Below are 17,308 nucleotides of genomic sequence, written 5' to 3'. Positions count from 1 at the left end.
CAAAGAAGATTAGACAAATTTAGGAGATATACCTAATGTAAATGGCGAGTTAATGGGTGCAGCACACCAACATGGCACATGTATACATAGGTAACAAACCTGCACGTTGTACACATGTACCCTAGAACTTAAAGTATAATTTTAAAAAAGGGGGGGAGGAAAGAAAAAAAAAAAAGAAAACCAAACCAAAAACAAAACAAGAAAAAAAAAAAAAGCTGATGTTGCCACAAATCATTCGAAATCTCCTGACATGCTGAAACCAAATGGCCGTAAGTTCAAAACAAATCAGTGACTTGTTTTTAATTTTTTTGTGGTTTCCTTTTGCTCTTTCTGCCCCTTTGCCATCTGATTGGTGATGTTATTCAAACAGGATCGGATCTCTGCTAAGTGCAGGAGCCACCCGGCACTTCTTTCATCTCCTCTTCTTCGCCTTGGTGGGGGGCCGTGGGGGGAGGGGTGATTTTCAGTGCATCTCTTTTTGAGGGGCAGTGTGTCGCTGGGGACTTTCCTGGACTTAGCAAAGTCCTGGCGTTTCTTGTGCTGGGATGCGTACCCGCTGTCCCCCAGAGCATCCTTGGGCTCCTTCTGGCTGTGTTTCCTGTCTTCCTCTTCCCTGTCACTGTGGCTCTCGTGGCTCTGGAAGCTCCCCTCGCTGCCCTCATTGCCCTCTTGCCTCTCCGTGCTGGCAAACTTGCAGTGGTCGTCGACCGAGGAGGAGGAAGGGATGGAGTCGCTGGTGGGTGAGGTGCTCCGGACATTGGAGGATTTGGGATTGCTGTAGTTGTGATCCTCCTTGGGGTCTCCGCTGACCACACGATGGCTTGCTCTCAGTCTGCATCCTCTCCACTAACCACTGAGGAGCCACACGATGGCTCGCTCTCAGTCCACATCCGGCAGCTGGTGATGCCATTCCTTATGGCAGCCGTCATCTCAATGGGACTGATTGGCAGCTGCCACCCACCGGGAAACAGTCCTCTCAGCTCAGGACCCGCGCTCTGCTTTGTATCGCTCCTGGAGGAAAATCTGCTTGTATCTCAGGGGGAGTATCATGGCCCTGGTAGCATCAATGTCAGGATCTTGGAGAAGGGATCCATTTATCTTGAAGAAGGTACTGCCCGACCAGACGGGTGGACCTGATGTGCTTTGATATGCCTGAGGACAGGTGGGAGGTGTATTGAGCACGTGTGGGTATGGGTGTGGGTGATAAGGGTCTTTTTCAAAGCCTGAGTCAGATTTTGTCTATACTCTGGGTCTATGCACCACAACGACCCTTTCCCAATACTCTGACTCCTCTCTTTGTCCACTTTCTTAAAATACTTATTCAATGACAAATTGTGTCTCACTGAGTATTTCCACCCAGTAGGTGCATTTGCAAAATACGGAAAATGTTCCGAGATCCAGTTGTAAATATTTTTCACTGGCAGGCGCTTGGTTGAAGAGTCCTCAATGACCATAAATATAAGGCAGCTAAAGGAGTAAGGGGGGGTTGCAGTTGGGGTTCTACCTGGCATCGTAGGGCATATCAGAGTGGGTGGGGATGCGGACTGTCATCCTCCAGGTCCTGGACCGGGCTGATACTCTTGAGGATTGACTCCCCAAAGCTCTTCAGCAAGTTCTTGCTCTCATGCAACCAGCTCAGGTTGGTCAGCTCTTCATCTTCCATGGTCCCTACTTTCAATAGGATGTCAGGCAGAGAAAAGTCGAGATCATCGTCTTTCTAAAAGGCCTTGGAGAAACCGCTGCCCCAGTAACACTGACTCAGTCCACCGCAGACACTAACTCCTGAGCTTTCTGGCATCTTACTGGGAGGCACGACGGGACCCATTTACATGAAGGCTCCTGAGTCGGAATGGGACCAGGAAACCGAGGTCAGCATTGCTTCCATCACAGAAAGGACAGAGGGGCCTCCATAGTAATCACGAGAATGCTGGTCTTCTAGGGGCTTCGATCACCTGCCCCCGCACTGCTTCTCCTGGCCGCATTGCGGGGATGCGGCGACGCTGGACTCGCGTGTGGCCTAGTCGCCGGATCGCGCAGTCTCCCAGCCGAGCTGCTGCCGGAACCCCGGCTCCTGTGTCCGGAGCCCGCCTGGGCCAGAAGTTAGCTTTCTTAATTCACTAAAGGTTTAGGATTGATAGTTTGTGAAACTGTTTTACACATTTTAGGGTGACTCCAAAATTCTTCATCAATATTAGACACATGCTGCTTATGAAAATGCAAAATAGATGCAGTTTTTCTACAAGATCATTATAAGCTTATGCATTTGCCTGGCACATACTTTTGTAATTTCCACTGAGAGTGAAAATCATCAAATCTTACTCATCTTTGCATCTCTCACTAAGCATTATAGCCGGACACAGAGAGGTGCCCATTAAATGTCTGTTTACAAAACAACAGACATCAAAGGAAAGCTTTAGATCTGGAATAACTAAAAATATTCTGACATTATTTGGTATATGTTAAATAGTTCATAATAAAATTTATTATAATTTAAATAGTGCATAATAACATTTTAAAAATCCATGCAACAAGAATGTCTCATATGATGAATTCCTAGAAATGATGCTGCAAGTTCAGAGGTCTGTAAATTATGTAAAATGTAAGTGGTGAATATTTTTCAAACAAATGTATATTGTGAAATTCAAATATTATAAACTGTTTAATTTACAAAACAAAATATAAAGAAGAAAGCCATCATGATTACTTCCTTAACTCAGCAATGGCAGCAATATTCTTAATCTTCATTACTACACACAAACACACTCATGTAGTAATGTGTGTTGCTCATCCTATGTACCAGTGGAATACAGGATAAGGGATGTGGCCTACCTAAGGTGCTGTAAAGAGAAATGGGTCTGGTTCTTACTCTAGTGCTCTCTCCAACAGATTAACACCTATTTATTCTTCTGAACACCTTTCCTAATTAGCCTCCAGAGAAATCAGTAGACATTACTTTTGTAGACGTTCCCAGTCTTCTTAAAACAATTAAAGAATGGGGCAGGGAAATGAGCACATCAATGAGATCACTCTGTTATTATCTAACTCTTCTTCCCCAGAAGCTATTGTCTTTGAATTTGCACAACAACAAAGTTTGCTGGCTGGATGACCTGTCTAACATTATAAAAAAGGCCCCCAAAGTCAAGATCTTGAACCTCTCTAAAAATGAGATGAGAAGAAAGGGCCAGATCAAATTTGGGTTGAGGGTAAATGGTAGTGCATATCAGGATGATAACAAGAAATAGGATCCCCAGCAGACACAGGCCAGCTCCTGGAAATGCCCTCACTGGCCAGACCACCCACTCTTGCTCTTCTTTTTCTCCTAGGAGCAGCTTGCGCAAGTACTTCAAGGATAGCGGAAATATAAAAATGCTCAAGTTTGTGATGGGGAAGACTGGGCAAGGTAAGGGGGTGTGATGGGAACAATCACAGGGGCCAAGGACCAGGGTGTGGCAGCACCCCCAACCCCAAATCCTTGCTTCTCTTCTCTACAGACCTGCGGGGGCAGCTGCTGAAGCACACAAAACATGACATTGTAGACTCCCTCAGTGTGTTGTCCGAAACTCAACATGACATCAGCTCCTTCCTGGTGGACATAGATACCAGAAGGCGAGCACCTGCTTCCTCCCTTGGACAGGCCCAGAGAGCCAGAAGTGGGTAGGAGGTTAAGGGGGATCTTGAGCACCAGAGCTCTTCCCTTTCAGAAATGGATGCTCTACTTTTCCATCTATGGTGTGTTGAAAGAAGGTGAGTGTCTGTAGAGTCCCCTCCCCAAATCCCCCACTGCTCCCTCCCCTTGGCTGGGCTCCCTCTCAGAACTCTCCCAGCTTCCCTGACCCCTTTTGTTCCCTTCCTATTCACCCTGTGTTCTTCTGTTCCCACTGTACTCCCAAAGAATTACCTGTCTTATTTCTAAGTCATAAATTTAATAAAAGTTTAGAAATACTTGCTATATTGCCAAAAGAAAAAATATTAAAATCTGAAAAGCTGGAAGAACATATTTGCAATGGTATTGCAGACTTTGTGTTAATATCCCTGTGCTAAAGGACTTCGCTTACCAGGAGAAAGTGTAACAAATATCAACAGTTAATTTCCCTGAAAAGCAAAAGGATTCTATAATAAACATCTGCATCCAAACCACATTTGGTAAAGAAATGAGAATTAAAGGATGTCACAGTATGTGAAAAAATCAGTTTGCAGAAAATTATGTGACTTCAAATTCTTAAAAGAATATATATGTATAGTGTGTGTGTGTATATATATATATATGTATGTTTGTTACTTACAAATATTTTAAGGTAGGTAAACATCTGCCTTGCATATCTAGAAAGTGTGCACCAGACTGGTAAATAGACTACAGTGAATATCTTTAGGTCATCGTGAGGTGATCACATTGATAGAAGGTGCAGAATGACTTTATTTTCAAAATATACATTTTGTAGTGTTGAATATTTATAATTAGGCAAACTTTAGGGACAGCAAGGAGCTGGTGATTCTGCAAATAAGTTTTCTCCTCTTCCATAAAGAAATACAATGTAATGCATTGGACAGAGACTGAATAGCTGAGTTCTCTGTTTGTAACAAGTACCTGGGTCCGAGGCCCTGTGATTGTAGCTAACCAATTCTGCAAGAGTATCTCCCTTGGAAACCGCTCCCTGGGGGTTAGACTGGTAGTGAACTTAGGGGGCAGTAAGAAAAGTAAGTTCAGTCTCGTCTAGCCCCCAGAGGTCTCCTCTCTATGCCTTTGAAGAAGGGACTTCCTGTAAGGACTCCATCTTGTCCACTAACAAAGTTGCTTGGGACTTGCTCTCACCTTCTTGTGCTGCCCTCCCCAAACTTCTGCAAACCCCGAGCTCTAGACCACACAGATTCCCTTTAAGAGAGCCCTGTGAGGACATTGGTGAAACGTCACTGCCTTAAGGACACACCATGGGTGAGTTGGTCAGCATGAAGCCTTGGCTTTAGGTTCCCACAGGGCAGGAGGGACTGAGCCCCCTCCCCACCTCCATTCCAACCCACATGACACCTAGCGGACTCTCCTTTAAATGGGAAGTAGCAAGAGCCAAGGCTGACTGTTTCCCACTCTCTTGAGGTCTTGGACCTAGTGGGTCCTGACACATCCATCCTGGCACCACATGGAAAACTTCCCCTCCTGTGGTTATGGTAATGGCTGAGCCGAGATGTTCCCCTGGTTAGGGGAAAGGTCTGAGTCATGTGATCCTCTCTGGTCCAGGATTTGGGGAGTGAGGATTGTCACCTGAGGTGAGGGATATTGGAAAATAACATTCTTGAGATTTATACTAGGGGTGGAGGAGGGACAGGGAACCCCCCAATAACCTCAAATTTTCAGCAGCCATTCAAAGTAGATTGTATTACCACTATAGCGTTTTTGAGGCTTGTTTTATAGGTCAGCATATAATCTGTTCTGAAATGTTGCATGTGTTGTCATATGCAGTGTTCTTTCTGTTAAGTAAATTTTGTTCATTTGTTTGTTTTTTGAGACGGAGTCTCGCTCTGTCGCCCAGCCTGGATTGCAGTGGCGCGATCTCGGCTCACTGCAAGCTCCGCCTCCCAGGTTCACGCCATTCTCCTGCTTCAGCCTCCTGAGTAGCTGGGACTACAGACGCCCGCCACCACGCCCGGCTAATTTTTTTTTTTTTTTTTTTTGGTATTTTTAGTAGAGACGGGGTTTCACCGTGTTAGCCAGGATGGTCTCGATCTCCTGACCTCGTGATCCGCCCGCCTTGGCCTCCCAAAGTGCTGGGATTACAGGCGTGAGCCACCGCGCCCAGCCTCTGTTAAGTAAATTTTGTTAGTCATGTTTTTTAAATCTTCACCTAATGGATTTTGTGGCTGTTTTATCTGTCATTCAGTGAAGTATATTTAAGTTTCCTACTGAGAATGTGGATTTGTCCATTTCTTCATTTACTTCTGCCAGTTTTTACTGTGCATTTTTTTCTCCATTTACTTCCATCAATTTATTGCCATGTGTATTTTGGCTTTGCACTAAAAAGTACATAAAAATTTGTTTTATTAACATCTTTATGTTGAATTGAACCATTTGTCATTACAAAATATCCCTTCTTCTAGTAATGTTTTACTGAAAGTATATTTTATCTCTTATGAATAGTTACAACAGCTTTCATTTGGTCAGTGTTTTAATGGTACATTTTTTGCCATTTTTTTTCAAATGTCCTGTGTTTTGTTTTACGTATGTTCCTATTAAGGAGCATTTGATTGAATTAATTTTTAATTGAGTCTTATGATCTCTGCTTTTTTATTTGAAATCTTCAGTACATTACACTTAACATAATTCCACATATAATCTGGCTTAAATATAACATTTTCTTGTTTGCTTTACATCTATTTTCCTATTCTAATGTTCTCTTTTCCTTTGTAAAATTTAAAATTATTTTTAAATTATTAATTTTTGCCTCATTTGGATTGATAATGTGACGTTCTTCTGTCATTTTTGTAGCCTACCTTTCGGATTACAACATCCATTCTTGCCTCTAATGTACGTTAGTTCTTTTACATATCCTTAGACAACACAGGTACCCTCCAATATTTTAACTATTATAATACCCCTCCCAGTATATTGGTGTGCATTTTTAATTATATGCATTTATATATTTAAATTCCTTTTAAAAATTATTTTTAATTATTATCTTAAGTTCCGGGCTACATGTGCAGGATGTGCAGGTTTGTTACATAGTTAGACGTGTACCATGGTGGTTTGCTGCACAGATCAACCCATCACCTAGGTATTAAGCCCAGCATGCATTAGCTATTTTTCCCAGTGCTCTCCCTCCGCTAATCCCACCCCTCCGACAGGCCCCAGTATGTGTTGTTCCCCTCCCTCAACAAACTAATGCAGGAACAGAAAACCAAACACTGCACGTTCTCACTTATAAGTGAGAGCTGAACGAGAACACATATTTAAATTCTTTAAAGACATTATCATTGTGTTATATAGTCAGTATTCATTTAGATTTTCCTACGTATTTGCCAATGTAATTATTCTTCATTCCTTCTTGTAGTTACGTGCCTCAATCTGGGATCATATTTCTTTGGCCTGAGGATGAATCTTTAGTTTTGACTGGTGACAAATTTGCTTAGCTTTTGTTTGCTTTAAAATGTCACAAGTAGGGCCGGGCGCGATGGCTCACGCTTGTAATCCCAGCACTTTGGGAGGCCAAGACAGGTGGATCACTTGAGGTCAGGAGTTCGAGAACAGCCTGGCCAACATGGTGAAACTTTGTCTCTACTGAAAATACAAAAATTAGCTCAGCGTGATGGTGTACACCTGTAATCCCAGCTACTCAGGAGACTGAAGCAGGAGAAGCACTTAAACCCAGGAGGCAGAGGTTGCAGTGAGCCACGATCGTGCCATTTCATTCCAGCCTGGGCAACAAGAGTGAGACTCCAGCTCAAAAAAAAAAAAAAAAGTCACAAGTAGCCTGGAAAACATGGCAAAACCCTATCTCGACAAACAAAAATTAGCTAGGCATGGTGCATGCCTGTAGTCCAGCTACTCTAGAGACTAAGGTGGGATATCGCTTGAGTCCAGGAAGCGGAGGTTGCAGTGAGCCAACACCATGTCACTGCACTCCAGCCTGGGCAGCGACAGAGTGAGACCTGTCTCAAAAAAAAAAAAAAAAAAGGTCAGAAGTGTGAAAAAAAAATTACTTAAAGTGCTTTTTTCTATTTTCTCATTCCACAACAACCATCAGCACAGAAGACTTCTGTGATCAAACGTGTGGGGGAGTTTTCCCCACCAACAAGCAAGCAATCAACTTTATAGTAAACACCTGCTGTGTGTCCGCTAATTTAATTTTGATAGCGTCAAAATTAAATTAGGTTACCTGGAGATAGCATCAGATCCCACAGGTTGGGGGCTCAGTCCCCAAGACTGGCCCCCTCCTTCAGACACCACCCATCGGAAGTCTGGGGCTCCAGAACTTCTGACTGATTGCCTTCAAGTTGGAGTTCCTATGACCCTCTTTTTGAATGTGATTAATTTGCTAGAATGGCTCACAGAACTCAGGGAAACACTTACATTTACCAGCTTATTATAAAGAATATTGCAAATAATGCAGACAAATAGATGTATGGGGCAAGGTAGCGGGAAGAGATGTGGAGCTTCTATGCCCTCTCCAGGTGTGCCACCCTCCAGGAACTTTCATGTGTTCATCCATCAAGAAGCTCTCTGAACTCTGTTCTTTGACTTTTTATGTAGGCTTTTTATGTATGCATGACTGATTAATCCATTGGCCATTGGTGACTGACTTACCCTTCAGCCCCTTGAAAGTCCCAGCCCTTTAATACTGCCTTGCTCTTTCCAGTGACCATCCCCGATCCTGAAGCTACCTAGGGACTGCCAGCCTAGCATACAAAAAGACTTCACTTTGGAGTTTATAAAAATTTTAGGAGCTGTATGCCAGGAAACAGGGTTGAAGATCTAATATATGTTTTGCAATATCACAGATGTTTATTTAACTTCCATTTTTGTATCTTCAAAAAAAACCGGAAATTAAATAAACACACAATTCTAGGCCTACGGCTATTATACTTTAGCACTCTGAATATATAACATTACTTTCTTCAAGCTACATTATTTCTGTTTAAAAATTACATATCGATCCAGTCTTATTTTGGCTCATTTGAAGATAACCCATTGTTTTGATTTTACTTTGAATATTTGCTTTTTTCTTTGGATTTCAATAGCTGTACTATGATGGACCTGGGTTTGGTTTTCCTCATGCCCCACTGTACTTGAAATATATATTGCTTCTTGCATCTGTGACTTGGTATCTTTTGTTACTTTTTGAAACCTTGAAATACTGCTTTTGCACTACTCTCTTTTCTTCCTTCTAGAACTCCAATTAAACATGTTTGGTGTATTCACTGTATCTCCTTTAATTTTGCCCCATGTCTTTTTCATTCTTCATAATTTTGCGTCTTCATACTTCATTCTGGATATTTTCTTCAGATCCTTCTTTCCAAACCTCCTTGTTGTTCAAGGAGATGTAAAAGAACTAATATGCATTAGACTGGTAAGGCAAGAATGTACATTGTAATCTGAAGGGTAAAGACCACAAAAGTATATCTGTTATGTTATGCTGCTAATCACAAAACTGTTCTTAATTACAGTTATTGAATTTATGAATTCTAGAAATTCTGTTCATTTTAATATATTTTCCAATTCTTGGCTGAAATACTTAATCTTTTATATTCTTGACAATAATGCCATTATCTGATTATCTGGATTTTATGTGTTTTTTATTGTCCTTTTTATTTTTTATTTTTTGCTTGCTTGGTTTTTAATCATGTCATTTTTATCTCCTTCTAGATTTTTTTTTTCTGGGAACTATATATAATAAATTGTAGATTTATTTATTTCAGTCTTAGGATGAAGTTGTCTTGCTCCAGGGAAGATTTTTTTTCTGTCAACTTGCTACGTTGCAAGGAAAACCCCAAATCTCTTTAATCTCATTGATGATTGAGATGATTAATTTGGACTTCAGTCCCTTGGAGGGCTGGTCTATTTCTAGTTTACCCGTATTTACCTGACATAGCTCTTAGAGGTTCCTATCTAAGCCTGAGTGGTTTGCCAAGGTCCCCTCTCCTTGACATACCCAACTTCATATTTTATGCTCTTAGCTCTATGACTCTGTGGGAATTTGGTACAAATTCACAGCATTTTAGCATCTTACCTATATCCTCAGGAATCATCAACTGCTGCTAGAAAAAAATCAGCCCCCAGGATTGGGATTACATTCTGAGTTTCCTTTTTTCCCCTGGTATTTCCCCCATAGCATCTTATTGTATCATTAGCTTTTTGATGCCTTTAAATAATTTTTTATTTTAAATTATTTTCCACACTTTTCTAGTTGTTCTCAGTTGGAAGTTTGGTGCAACTTAACTAGTCTCTCTTTGCTGGAAGAAAAACTCGGTTTATTTTTTCAAATGCTGAGTTTGGTATAGTTCTTATTATCCTCATTATTATCTTCTTTACTGTGTCTTCTCTCTAATGTTTGGAAGACAATGTCACAGGAATGGGAAAACAAATGTAATGTGCTTTCCATGAAGTTTTCCAGATGAACATATATGGCTAGCATGGATTTGGTACATCAGAAGTTTTTCTCGTTTTATTGTATTGCCATTGCTCATCCTCATCTTATGCTTCCATCCTTGAGTGTTTGCCTCTTGTTTATGAGACTGTCAGGTCTCTCAGCCTTCAACTACTCTCTGATATCTCAGCCACTCCCCTGATAATAAATTCTAGATCCTTCTCTTCCCGCCATCCTCCTGACTAATTATGAATATATACATTGAGGGAATGTTTTTCAAAATATAAACTTTAAAAAGGGCAATTGTTTTATCAACATATACACATTTTCAAAATGGTTGGTGAACTGGTGAGAATATAAGCTCTTTCACTCACTCTTGATTAACATGCAGATAAGTATAAATGTATATTTTAAATGCCACTTCTAAAAATCTCTTAAATTTGAAAGCATTCATGTTTTGACCAAAGTAATCCACTTGTAGAATTATTGCAGGAAAAACTGTAAACAAATAATAGAATGTATATATAATCCTATTCTTCATAGCATTGTTTATAGTAGCAAAACTTTGGAAAGATTTATTAAAATTTGAAATTTTATTAGTAGATTAAACTTGTGACAGATTATTATTATTATTATTTTTTGAGACGGAGTTTCACTCTTGTTACCTAAGCTGTGATCTCGGCTCACTGCAGCCTCCACCTTCTGGGTTCAAGCGATTCGCCTGCCCTAGCCTCCCGTGTAGCTGATATTACAGCCATGCGCCACCATGCCAGTCTAATTTTGTATTTTTAGTAGAGATGGGGTTTCTCCGTGTTGGTCAGGCTGCTCTTGAACTCCCAACCTCAGGTGATCCACCCTCCTCGACCTCCTAAAGTGCTGGGATTATAGGCATGAGCTACCGTGCCCGACCTGTGACAAATTTTAACTATAATAATAATCGAATGCATAAATTATATTAAAGTCAGAAATTGTTATTTAGATATTTTAGAGAATATGAAAAAGGTAAACTTTGAACTAATCATATTTATTCTTTCCTGAGCTTTCAGCTCAATGAGATTCAACCATCAGTTCTTGCTCTGGTAAACAGGTGACCTTAGCTTTAATTTCCACAATGTCTTTAAAGGAAAGCATATTAATTTGATAAATAATAAAAATCAATTAGGTATTATTTCTGAACATGCAATGATGTAAAATGTTAACTGAAAGAGTAGGTTACAGATATTTTTACAATATGATTGCAGTTTGAAAATATATCTGTGTATATATAACATATTCAATAGCATACAAGTATACAGCAGCAAACATATTCACTTATCACCTCTCTCTCTGTTTCTATCTCTCAGTCTCTCTGTCTTTCTCCCTCTCTCTCAAATTATTTGTTAAAGAAACTGGGTCTTTTGTCATACATTTGGTTCATTGCCTATCCACAATGATGAAGTCCTAAATTGCTGCTGAGGCCTGATCAGATTCAGGTTTAATGTTTGGCAAGAATATTTCATAGGTGGTACCCATAACAAAGTACATGATATCTGGTTATTTCCCTTTTTGTGATTTTTACAAGGCATTAATGATCATTGTATAAATTCTTTATTTAATTAGAAGTTTTTGAATGACGATAGTCAAATTCTATCTTGCCTTCTTCATATATTAGCTAGAATATTCCTATAAAAATAAAATTTCATCAACAATTGGCTATCTTTATGTACAGCTTGCACAGGGAAGGCAAAATAAATATTTGATTCTTCCCTTTTATTTACAAATTTTCATAAATATAAGTTGGTTTCCTGGCATTCTACAAATGTCATCAATAAGGATCTTCTTGGTTGTTGTTTTTGAGTATCATTATGAACTCATGGCTTTTTAACATATTGATGGGATTCAAACCCTTGTTATAAGATTTTTGAGCAGGGGAATGAGAAGATTTGACTTATGCTTCAAAAAAATCACTCTTCCTGCTCTGATGAAAATGTATGGTGAGGGAGCAAGTATAAAAGCAGAGGGACAAGTTGGAAGGCAGTGTAATTCAGGAGATAGATGTTGGTGACCTTGCCAGGGTAGTAGCAATGGAGGGAATGAAAAGGGGCCAGACTCTGGATATATTTTAAAGGTAGAGTCAAGAGACTTTCCTGATCAATTGGATGTGAAATATGAGAAAAAGAGAGCACTCCAAGCTATCATCAAATTTTGGGGACTGAACATTTCTGGATCAAATGCTCTAACCCACATTTAATTTCACTTCCAGGGCCATACAGGGAAAGTTCCAAAGGTTGTGAGTAACAAGACTATCTTGACCATGGGTCACACAGTGAAAGCAATGACTTTTCAGAGGAGTTCATCTGAGGCCTGGTCATAATAAGTATATTGTAAAGTGATCAGGACTGAATAGAATGTTTACTCGCAAGTATGTCCTGAGATAACATGGAGTAATTAATATATAATACATATAAAATACAAACTTATGGACGGGCACAGTGGCTCATGTCTGTAATCCCAGCACTTTGGGAGACCGAGGCAGGCAAATTTCTTGAGCTCAGGAGTTTGAAACCAGCCTGGGCAACATGGTGAGACCCCATGTTTACCAAAAATTAAAAAAAAAAATAGCCTAGCATGGTGGTGTGCACCTGTGGTCCCAGCTACTTGGGAAGCTGAGGTGGGAGGATTCAGTGGAGCTCAGGGGGTGGAGGTTGTAGTGAGCCAAGGTCATGCCTCTGCACTCCAGCCTAGGTGACAGTGTGAGACCCTGTCTCAAAAAAAAAAAAAAAAATATATATATATATATAAAATAAAATACAAACCTAGAGAATCTTAAATTTAGATGCTAAAAGGAAGTTGGCTTCAGATAGTCTAATTTCCTTAATCCCCACCTCCAAAACCACTAGCATTACCGTTGTTTCAGTTGAATGTGATAAAAATAAAATATCCTTTGTGAATACACTTATGGGAAAGATAATTGATACTATCTTGTAGATGTAAATTAAACTTCCAAATCTTGCCACATGGTGAATTGAACATGTTGGTGGGGAATACGGAGGGTGAACAAGGAAATTCCTAGGAGTAAATACAGTGTGAAATATAACTGAAACACTTTATAAGCATTTCTGAGTCCACAATTATTTGATAAAGTAGACTTGCTAGCAAAGAAAACCAATAGAAACAAAAAGAATATTACATAATGATAAAAGGATCAATCCACCAGGAAGACAGAATGATCCTACTTGTGTACACACCCAAACAGCAGAGGCTCAAAATACATGAAAGAAAAACTGATGGAGCTGAAATAGCCAAGTCCACAGTTATCATTGGGGCATTCAACATCCCACTCTTAGCAATTGATAGAATTACTATATAGAAAATCTACAAGGTTATAGAAGATCTGAATAGTATAATCAATACAATAACCAGATCTACATGACATATATAGAACATTTTACCCAACAACAGCAGAGTACACTATTTTTCCACATGTCTTCTAACATTCATGATAGACCATGTTCACAGACATAGCCCATGTCCTGGGCCATCAAACAAACCTCAATAAATTTAAAAGAATGAAAGTCATACAGAGTATTCTCTCTGATGACAGAAAAATCGCTAAACACTTGGAAACTATAGTTGACACCATTTCTGATCATTGTTCAGCTCCTTGTTATAGAAGAGTGGAGGTTAGAAGCATTGTCTTCTCAGCTGAAAGGCATTTTAGGCTCAGCAAAAAGAAAGCTCACTCTGTGTATTTCCAGAAGAGTATTGTTGAGGTCAAGGCTGGAAGCAGAGAGACAGTTTAGCAGGATGATGCATCAATCCATCCTGTCATGAAAGCTTGCACTAGAAAAGACAGTACAGCTTGCTGATTGTTAATAAAATCAATTTGGTGGCTGATTGCATTTTGGAAGTGTGAGAGAGGTTGCCTATCAGGTTTTGGTGAGGTTGTTAGACTACAATGGCATAACAGAAGGCAACATTTGGATCCTTCCTGGGGTTTGGTTGATGTCCAGTCTAATCCATGAACATTCACACTCTGTTCTTTATAAATCCTGCTCCATTTTCCAAATAGTTCCACACGGTTACCTCCTCCTTTAAGATCTCTTCCCTAATTGTGTCATTTGTGAGAAAAGGCTCTCCTATCTGGACAGGTAGAGGAGTTTGCTTTCTGGGGTTTGTGTGACTGCTCTATTAGGGCAGGTTGGCACTTTGCTTGCCTTACTATTATGTTAGGCCAAGAAATGGTACATGGTATATGACCGCTGATTTGTCTTCGAACTTTTATTTTTGTTCCTAATTTCAGAACACAGTGATGGTAGCAGCTCTCCTCAAGGAGAAAATAAAGGTGGAGATTCTTCCCAGGGGAGTTTTGGAAAGGAGAACTTTCATGATGAACATGATGGGTATGAGCTCCCACCTCCCCACCTTCAGAAGGAAGATGAAAATGTAGAGGTGGGGGATGTCCACGAGGACCCCCAAATAAGAAAGTAAGTGACCAGGCAGGCTGGTTTGCACATAGCAGCCCCTGGGACTTTGTAATTCTTTCACTCTCTGTAGTTTTATTTTTCCTCTCCTTGAAAAACTGAAGAATGCTAGAAGTGAAGTAATGGCTGAGAAATCCTAATTGCAGACCTGGTTTTAAGTGAGTTGAGGGTGTATGAAAAACTGTGTCACATTTCTATGCATTTCTATACATTTATAGACATATCTTTTTATCCATTTCCCCACAGCAACCCCTCTACCTTACAACCCAATAGTAGGAGTGTGGAATGCCGTAGTGAATACCAAGATAGAATTCCTCCAGAGAGAGAAGTGGAGAAGAACACACAGAATGGAGACCTGGGGACCTGGTTCAAGGTCACAGTGAGTGTCCTGAGAAAATGCAAAAGCTGTGCAGGAAAGGTGGGTCAGGGAGAGTTGTGTTAATCACACGTAGAAATACTAGATATTTTTCTGAGGACGGGGGGAGTTAACATCTAAGCACAGGTTCAGAAAAACAATGTAAAGGGAACAGGCTGACTGCAAGAGGACGCAAGAGGTTGTAATGCAAAGGTGGAAACTACTGCCAAGAAGATGGAGCAGCTCTCCACAAGATGTCTCATGGCTCAAGCTAAGTGTAGCAGTGTTGAGTTTCTGCAGTTCTTGTCAGAGGTGCAGGCTGGATCTTCAATAGGTAGAATCTCCTAGCACCTTACAAAAAAAAAAAAAGGATCATTTAGAACATCTGAATTTTATTATCTGGGAGGTACATTTGGAATAGAGAGAAAAGGACAACTAGGAAATCCATGTCTGGCAAAAAAAAAAAAAAAAAAAAAAAAGTTGAAATCATGTTAATGGTCCCTATCTCAGAAGTCTTTTAAAGCTCCATTAGAAGGTTAGAATAAAATACTTAGTTGGGTTATTTTCCAGACTTAATTCCATGTTGTCTCTCTTCTGCTCCTATATCCTTCCTTTACCATTATTAGATTCCCTATGGGATAAAGTATGATAAGACTTGGATAGTGAATTCAATCCAGAGCCATTGCAATGTCCCCTTCACTCCAGTCGCTGTAAGAGAAGATGGTGAAGCCAGATGAGTGGGCACAAGGGAGGGGGAGACGCCTGACTCAGCAGGAGCCACTGGCCTCTGACACTATTGCTCTTGCCTTTATTCCCTGTAGTTCCACTACAACAAAAATCAGGCCCACTTCTTTGTTCAGGATGTTAGTGCTGCCTGTGCATTAAAGAAAGTCAACTGCAAGATTCATGATGAGAAAAACCAAAAGGTATATGTCAACAACACTCCCTATATGTAGTCTCTGGGAAGGAGGACAGGCCAGGGGCTAGTCTTTGTCTTTTTGAGATTAGAGGTCCTGGTGCTTACCTTGCCTTGCCTTCTTGCAGGTGTTTGTTTTTGTCAATCTTTCTACTAAACCCCAGTCTATGCAGAAAATGTTGAAACCAAAAGAGATGGCACAGCTAAAGGTAATACATACTCAAGGCACCTCTTCTTCCCCCGCACCTATATTTCCCTGTCATGACCACCACACCACCAGAGCCTCAGAGCTGCTTTCTTCGTCTCTGTCTCTGCAGTTGACCCTGAACAAACGATATGATGTCTCCCAGCAAGCTCTTGATCTCCAGAGGCTCCGCTTTGACCCAGGTATGGCTGACAGCAGCAATTCTAGGGCAAGTAGGGGCAGAACGGTCTGCCTGGGAGGGAGATTTATATGGATGGCAACTTTGGGAGGGGTTGGTGCTGGTGCTGGTCCAGTCAGGCCCCTCACAGCCTTCTGCTTCCCTTCTCTTGGCTTCCTGGAGACTTGGTGAAACATCATATTGATATAATCCTGAATCGAAGAAACTGCATGGCTGCCACTCTGAAGATCATTGAAAGGAATTTCCCTGAGGTGAGGCCTTAGGCCCAGTGCTAGTATTTAATTAGAGGGGTGGAAGAGATGGGGTGAAAGGCAGATTTGTCTCCAAGCCTCGAGATAGTATCCGTCACTCTAACTGTTCTTACCCAATAGCTATTATCTTTGAACTTGTGTGACAACATACTGCACCAGCTGGATGGCCTGTCTGACATTATAGAGAAGGCTCCCAAAGTCAAGACCCTGAACCTCTCCAAAAATAAGGTGAGAAGGGGGAGCCAGATCAACTTTGGATGGAGGGCGGATGGCAGTATACACCAGGATAATGGCAACAAGCAGGCAGAGGTACCTGTGGGTGACTGTGAGGGCTGGGGGAATTTGGGACCCAGGGTTGCAGGTGTCTCTCTTTCCCTGGCCCTCCTTCTCCAGTTTCCTCCCCATCTTTCTTAGCTGAAGTCAGCATGGGAGTTGGGCAAGGTGAAAGGGCTGAAGCTCGAAGAGCTATGGCTAGAAGGGAACCCCTTGTGCAGCACCTTCTCGGACCAGTCCGCCTATGTAAGGTCAGTGGCAACCCCTGTCGCCCCTCCTGGGCACCTTTGCTACCTGGGTGACTGAGCTGTGTCTGAAAGTGCCCTTCTGCAGGAAGGAGCGGCCTTGGTCCTCTGGGAGAACCACAGACCTCCCCTCCTACTCTCTCTCTCCCTCCTCTCTCTGTGTTACTCACTCATCTGTGCTTAGACGTCTCCTTTCCTTCCTCTGACATGCTCCCCTTTTCACCTGCTCTGGGATGTGTTTCCCACCTGTCTCCACCAAGCTTCCTCCAGCGTGCCCTCCGTAAGTATGCTCCAGGAAGCGGGGCTCTCCCACCTCCCCAGGACCAGCAGTATTGAGATGCTGGTGCCCTGG

General features: G+C 41.3%; 1 protein-coding gene and 1 pseudogene across 1 annotated transcript in view; one reads left to right on the top strand and one right to left on the bottom strand.

The window, feature by feature from the left end:
* Window positions 1–274: 274 nt before the first annotated feature.
* Window positions 275–2,470, bottom strand: LOC101024100 (annotated as a pseudogene).
* LOC101016566 (nuclear RNA export factor 2-like) overlaps window positions 1,990–17,308 on the top strand; it is a 48,951-nt gene continuing 33,632 nt past the window's right edge. The window contains 12 exon segments of the mRNA XM_031660587.1: window positions 1,990–2,099; window positions 3,324–3,400; window positions 3,492–3,650; window positions 14,320–14,536; window positions 14,780–14,912; window positions 15,515–15,598; window positions 15,710–15,814; window positions 15,933–16,013; window positions 16,122–16,191; window positions 16,350–16,438; window positions 16,559–16,666; window positions 16,853–16,962. Of these exon segments, the coding sequence (XP_031516447.1) occupies window positions 1,990–2,099; window positions 3,324–3,400; window positions 3,492–3,650; window positions 14,320–14,536; window positions 14,780–14,912; window positions 15,515–15,598; window positions 15,710–15,814; window positions 15,933–16,013; window positions 16,122–16,191; window positions 16,350–16,438; window positions 16,559–16,666; window positions 16,853–16,962 (1,343 nt within the window).

This window comes from Papio anubis, chromosome X, assembly GCF_008728515.1.
Source record: "Papio anubis isolate 15944 chromosome X, Panubis1.0, whole genome shotgun sequence".
NCBI lineage: Eukaryota > Metazoa > Chordata > Mammalia > Primates > Cercopithecidae > Papio > Papio anubis.
The sequence above is the reverse complement of the archived record's forward strand: the minus strand, read 5'-3'. Positions and strand labels throughout refer to the sequence as shown.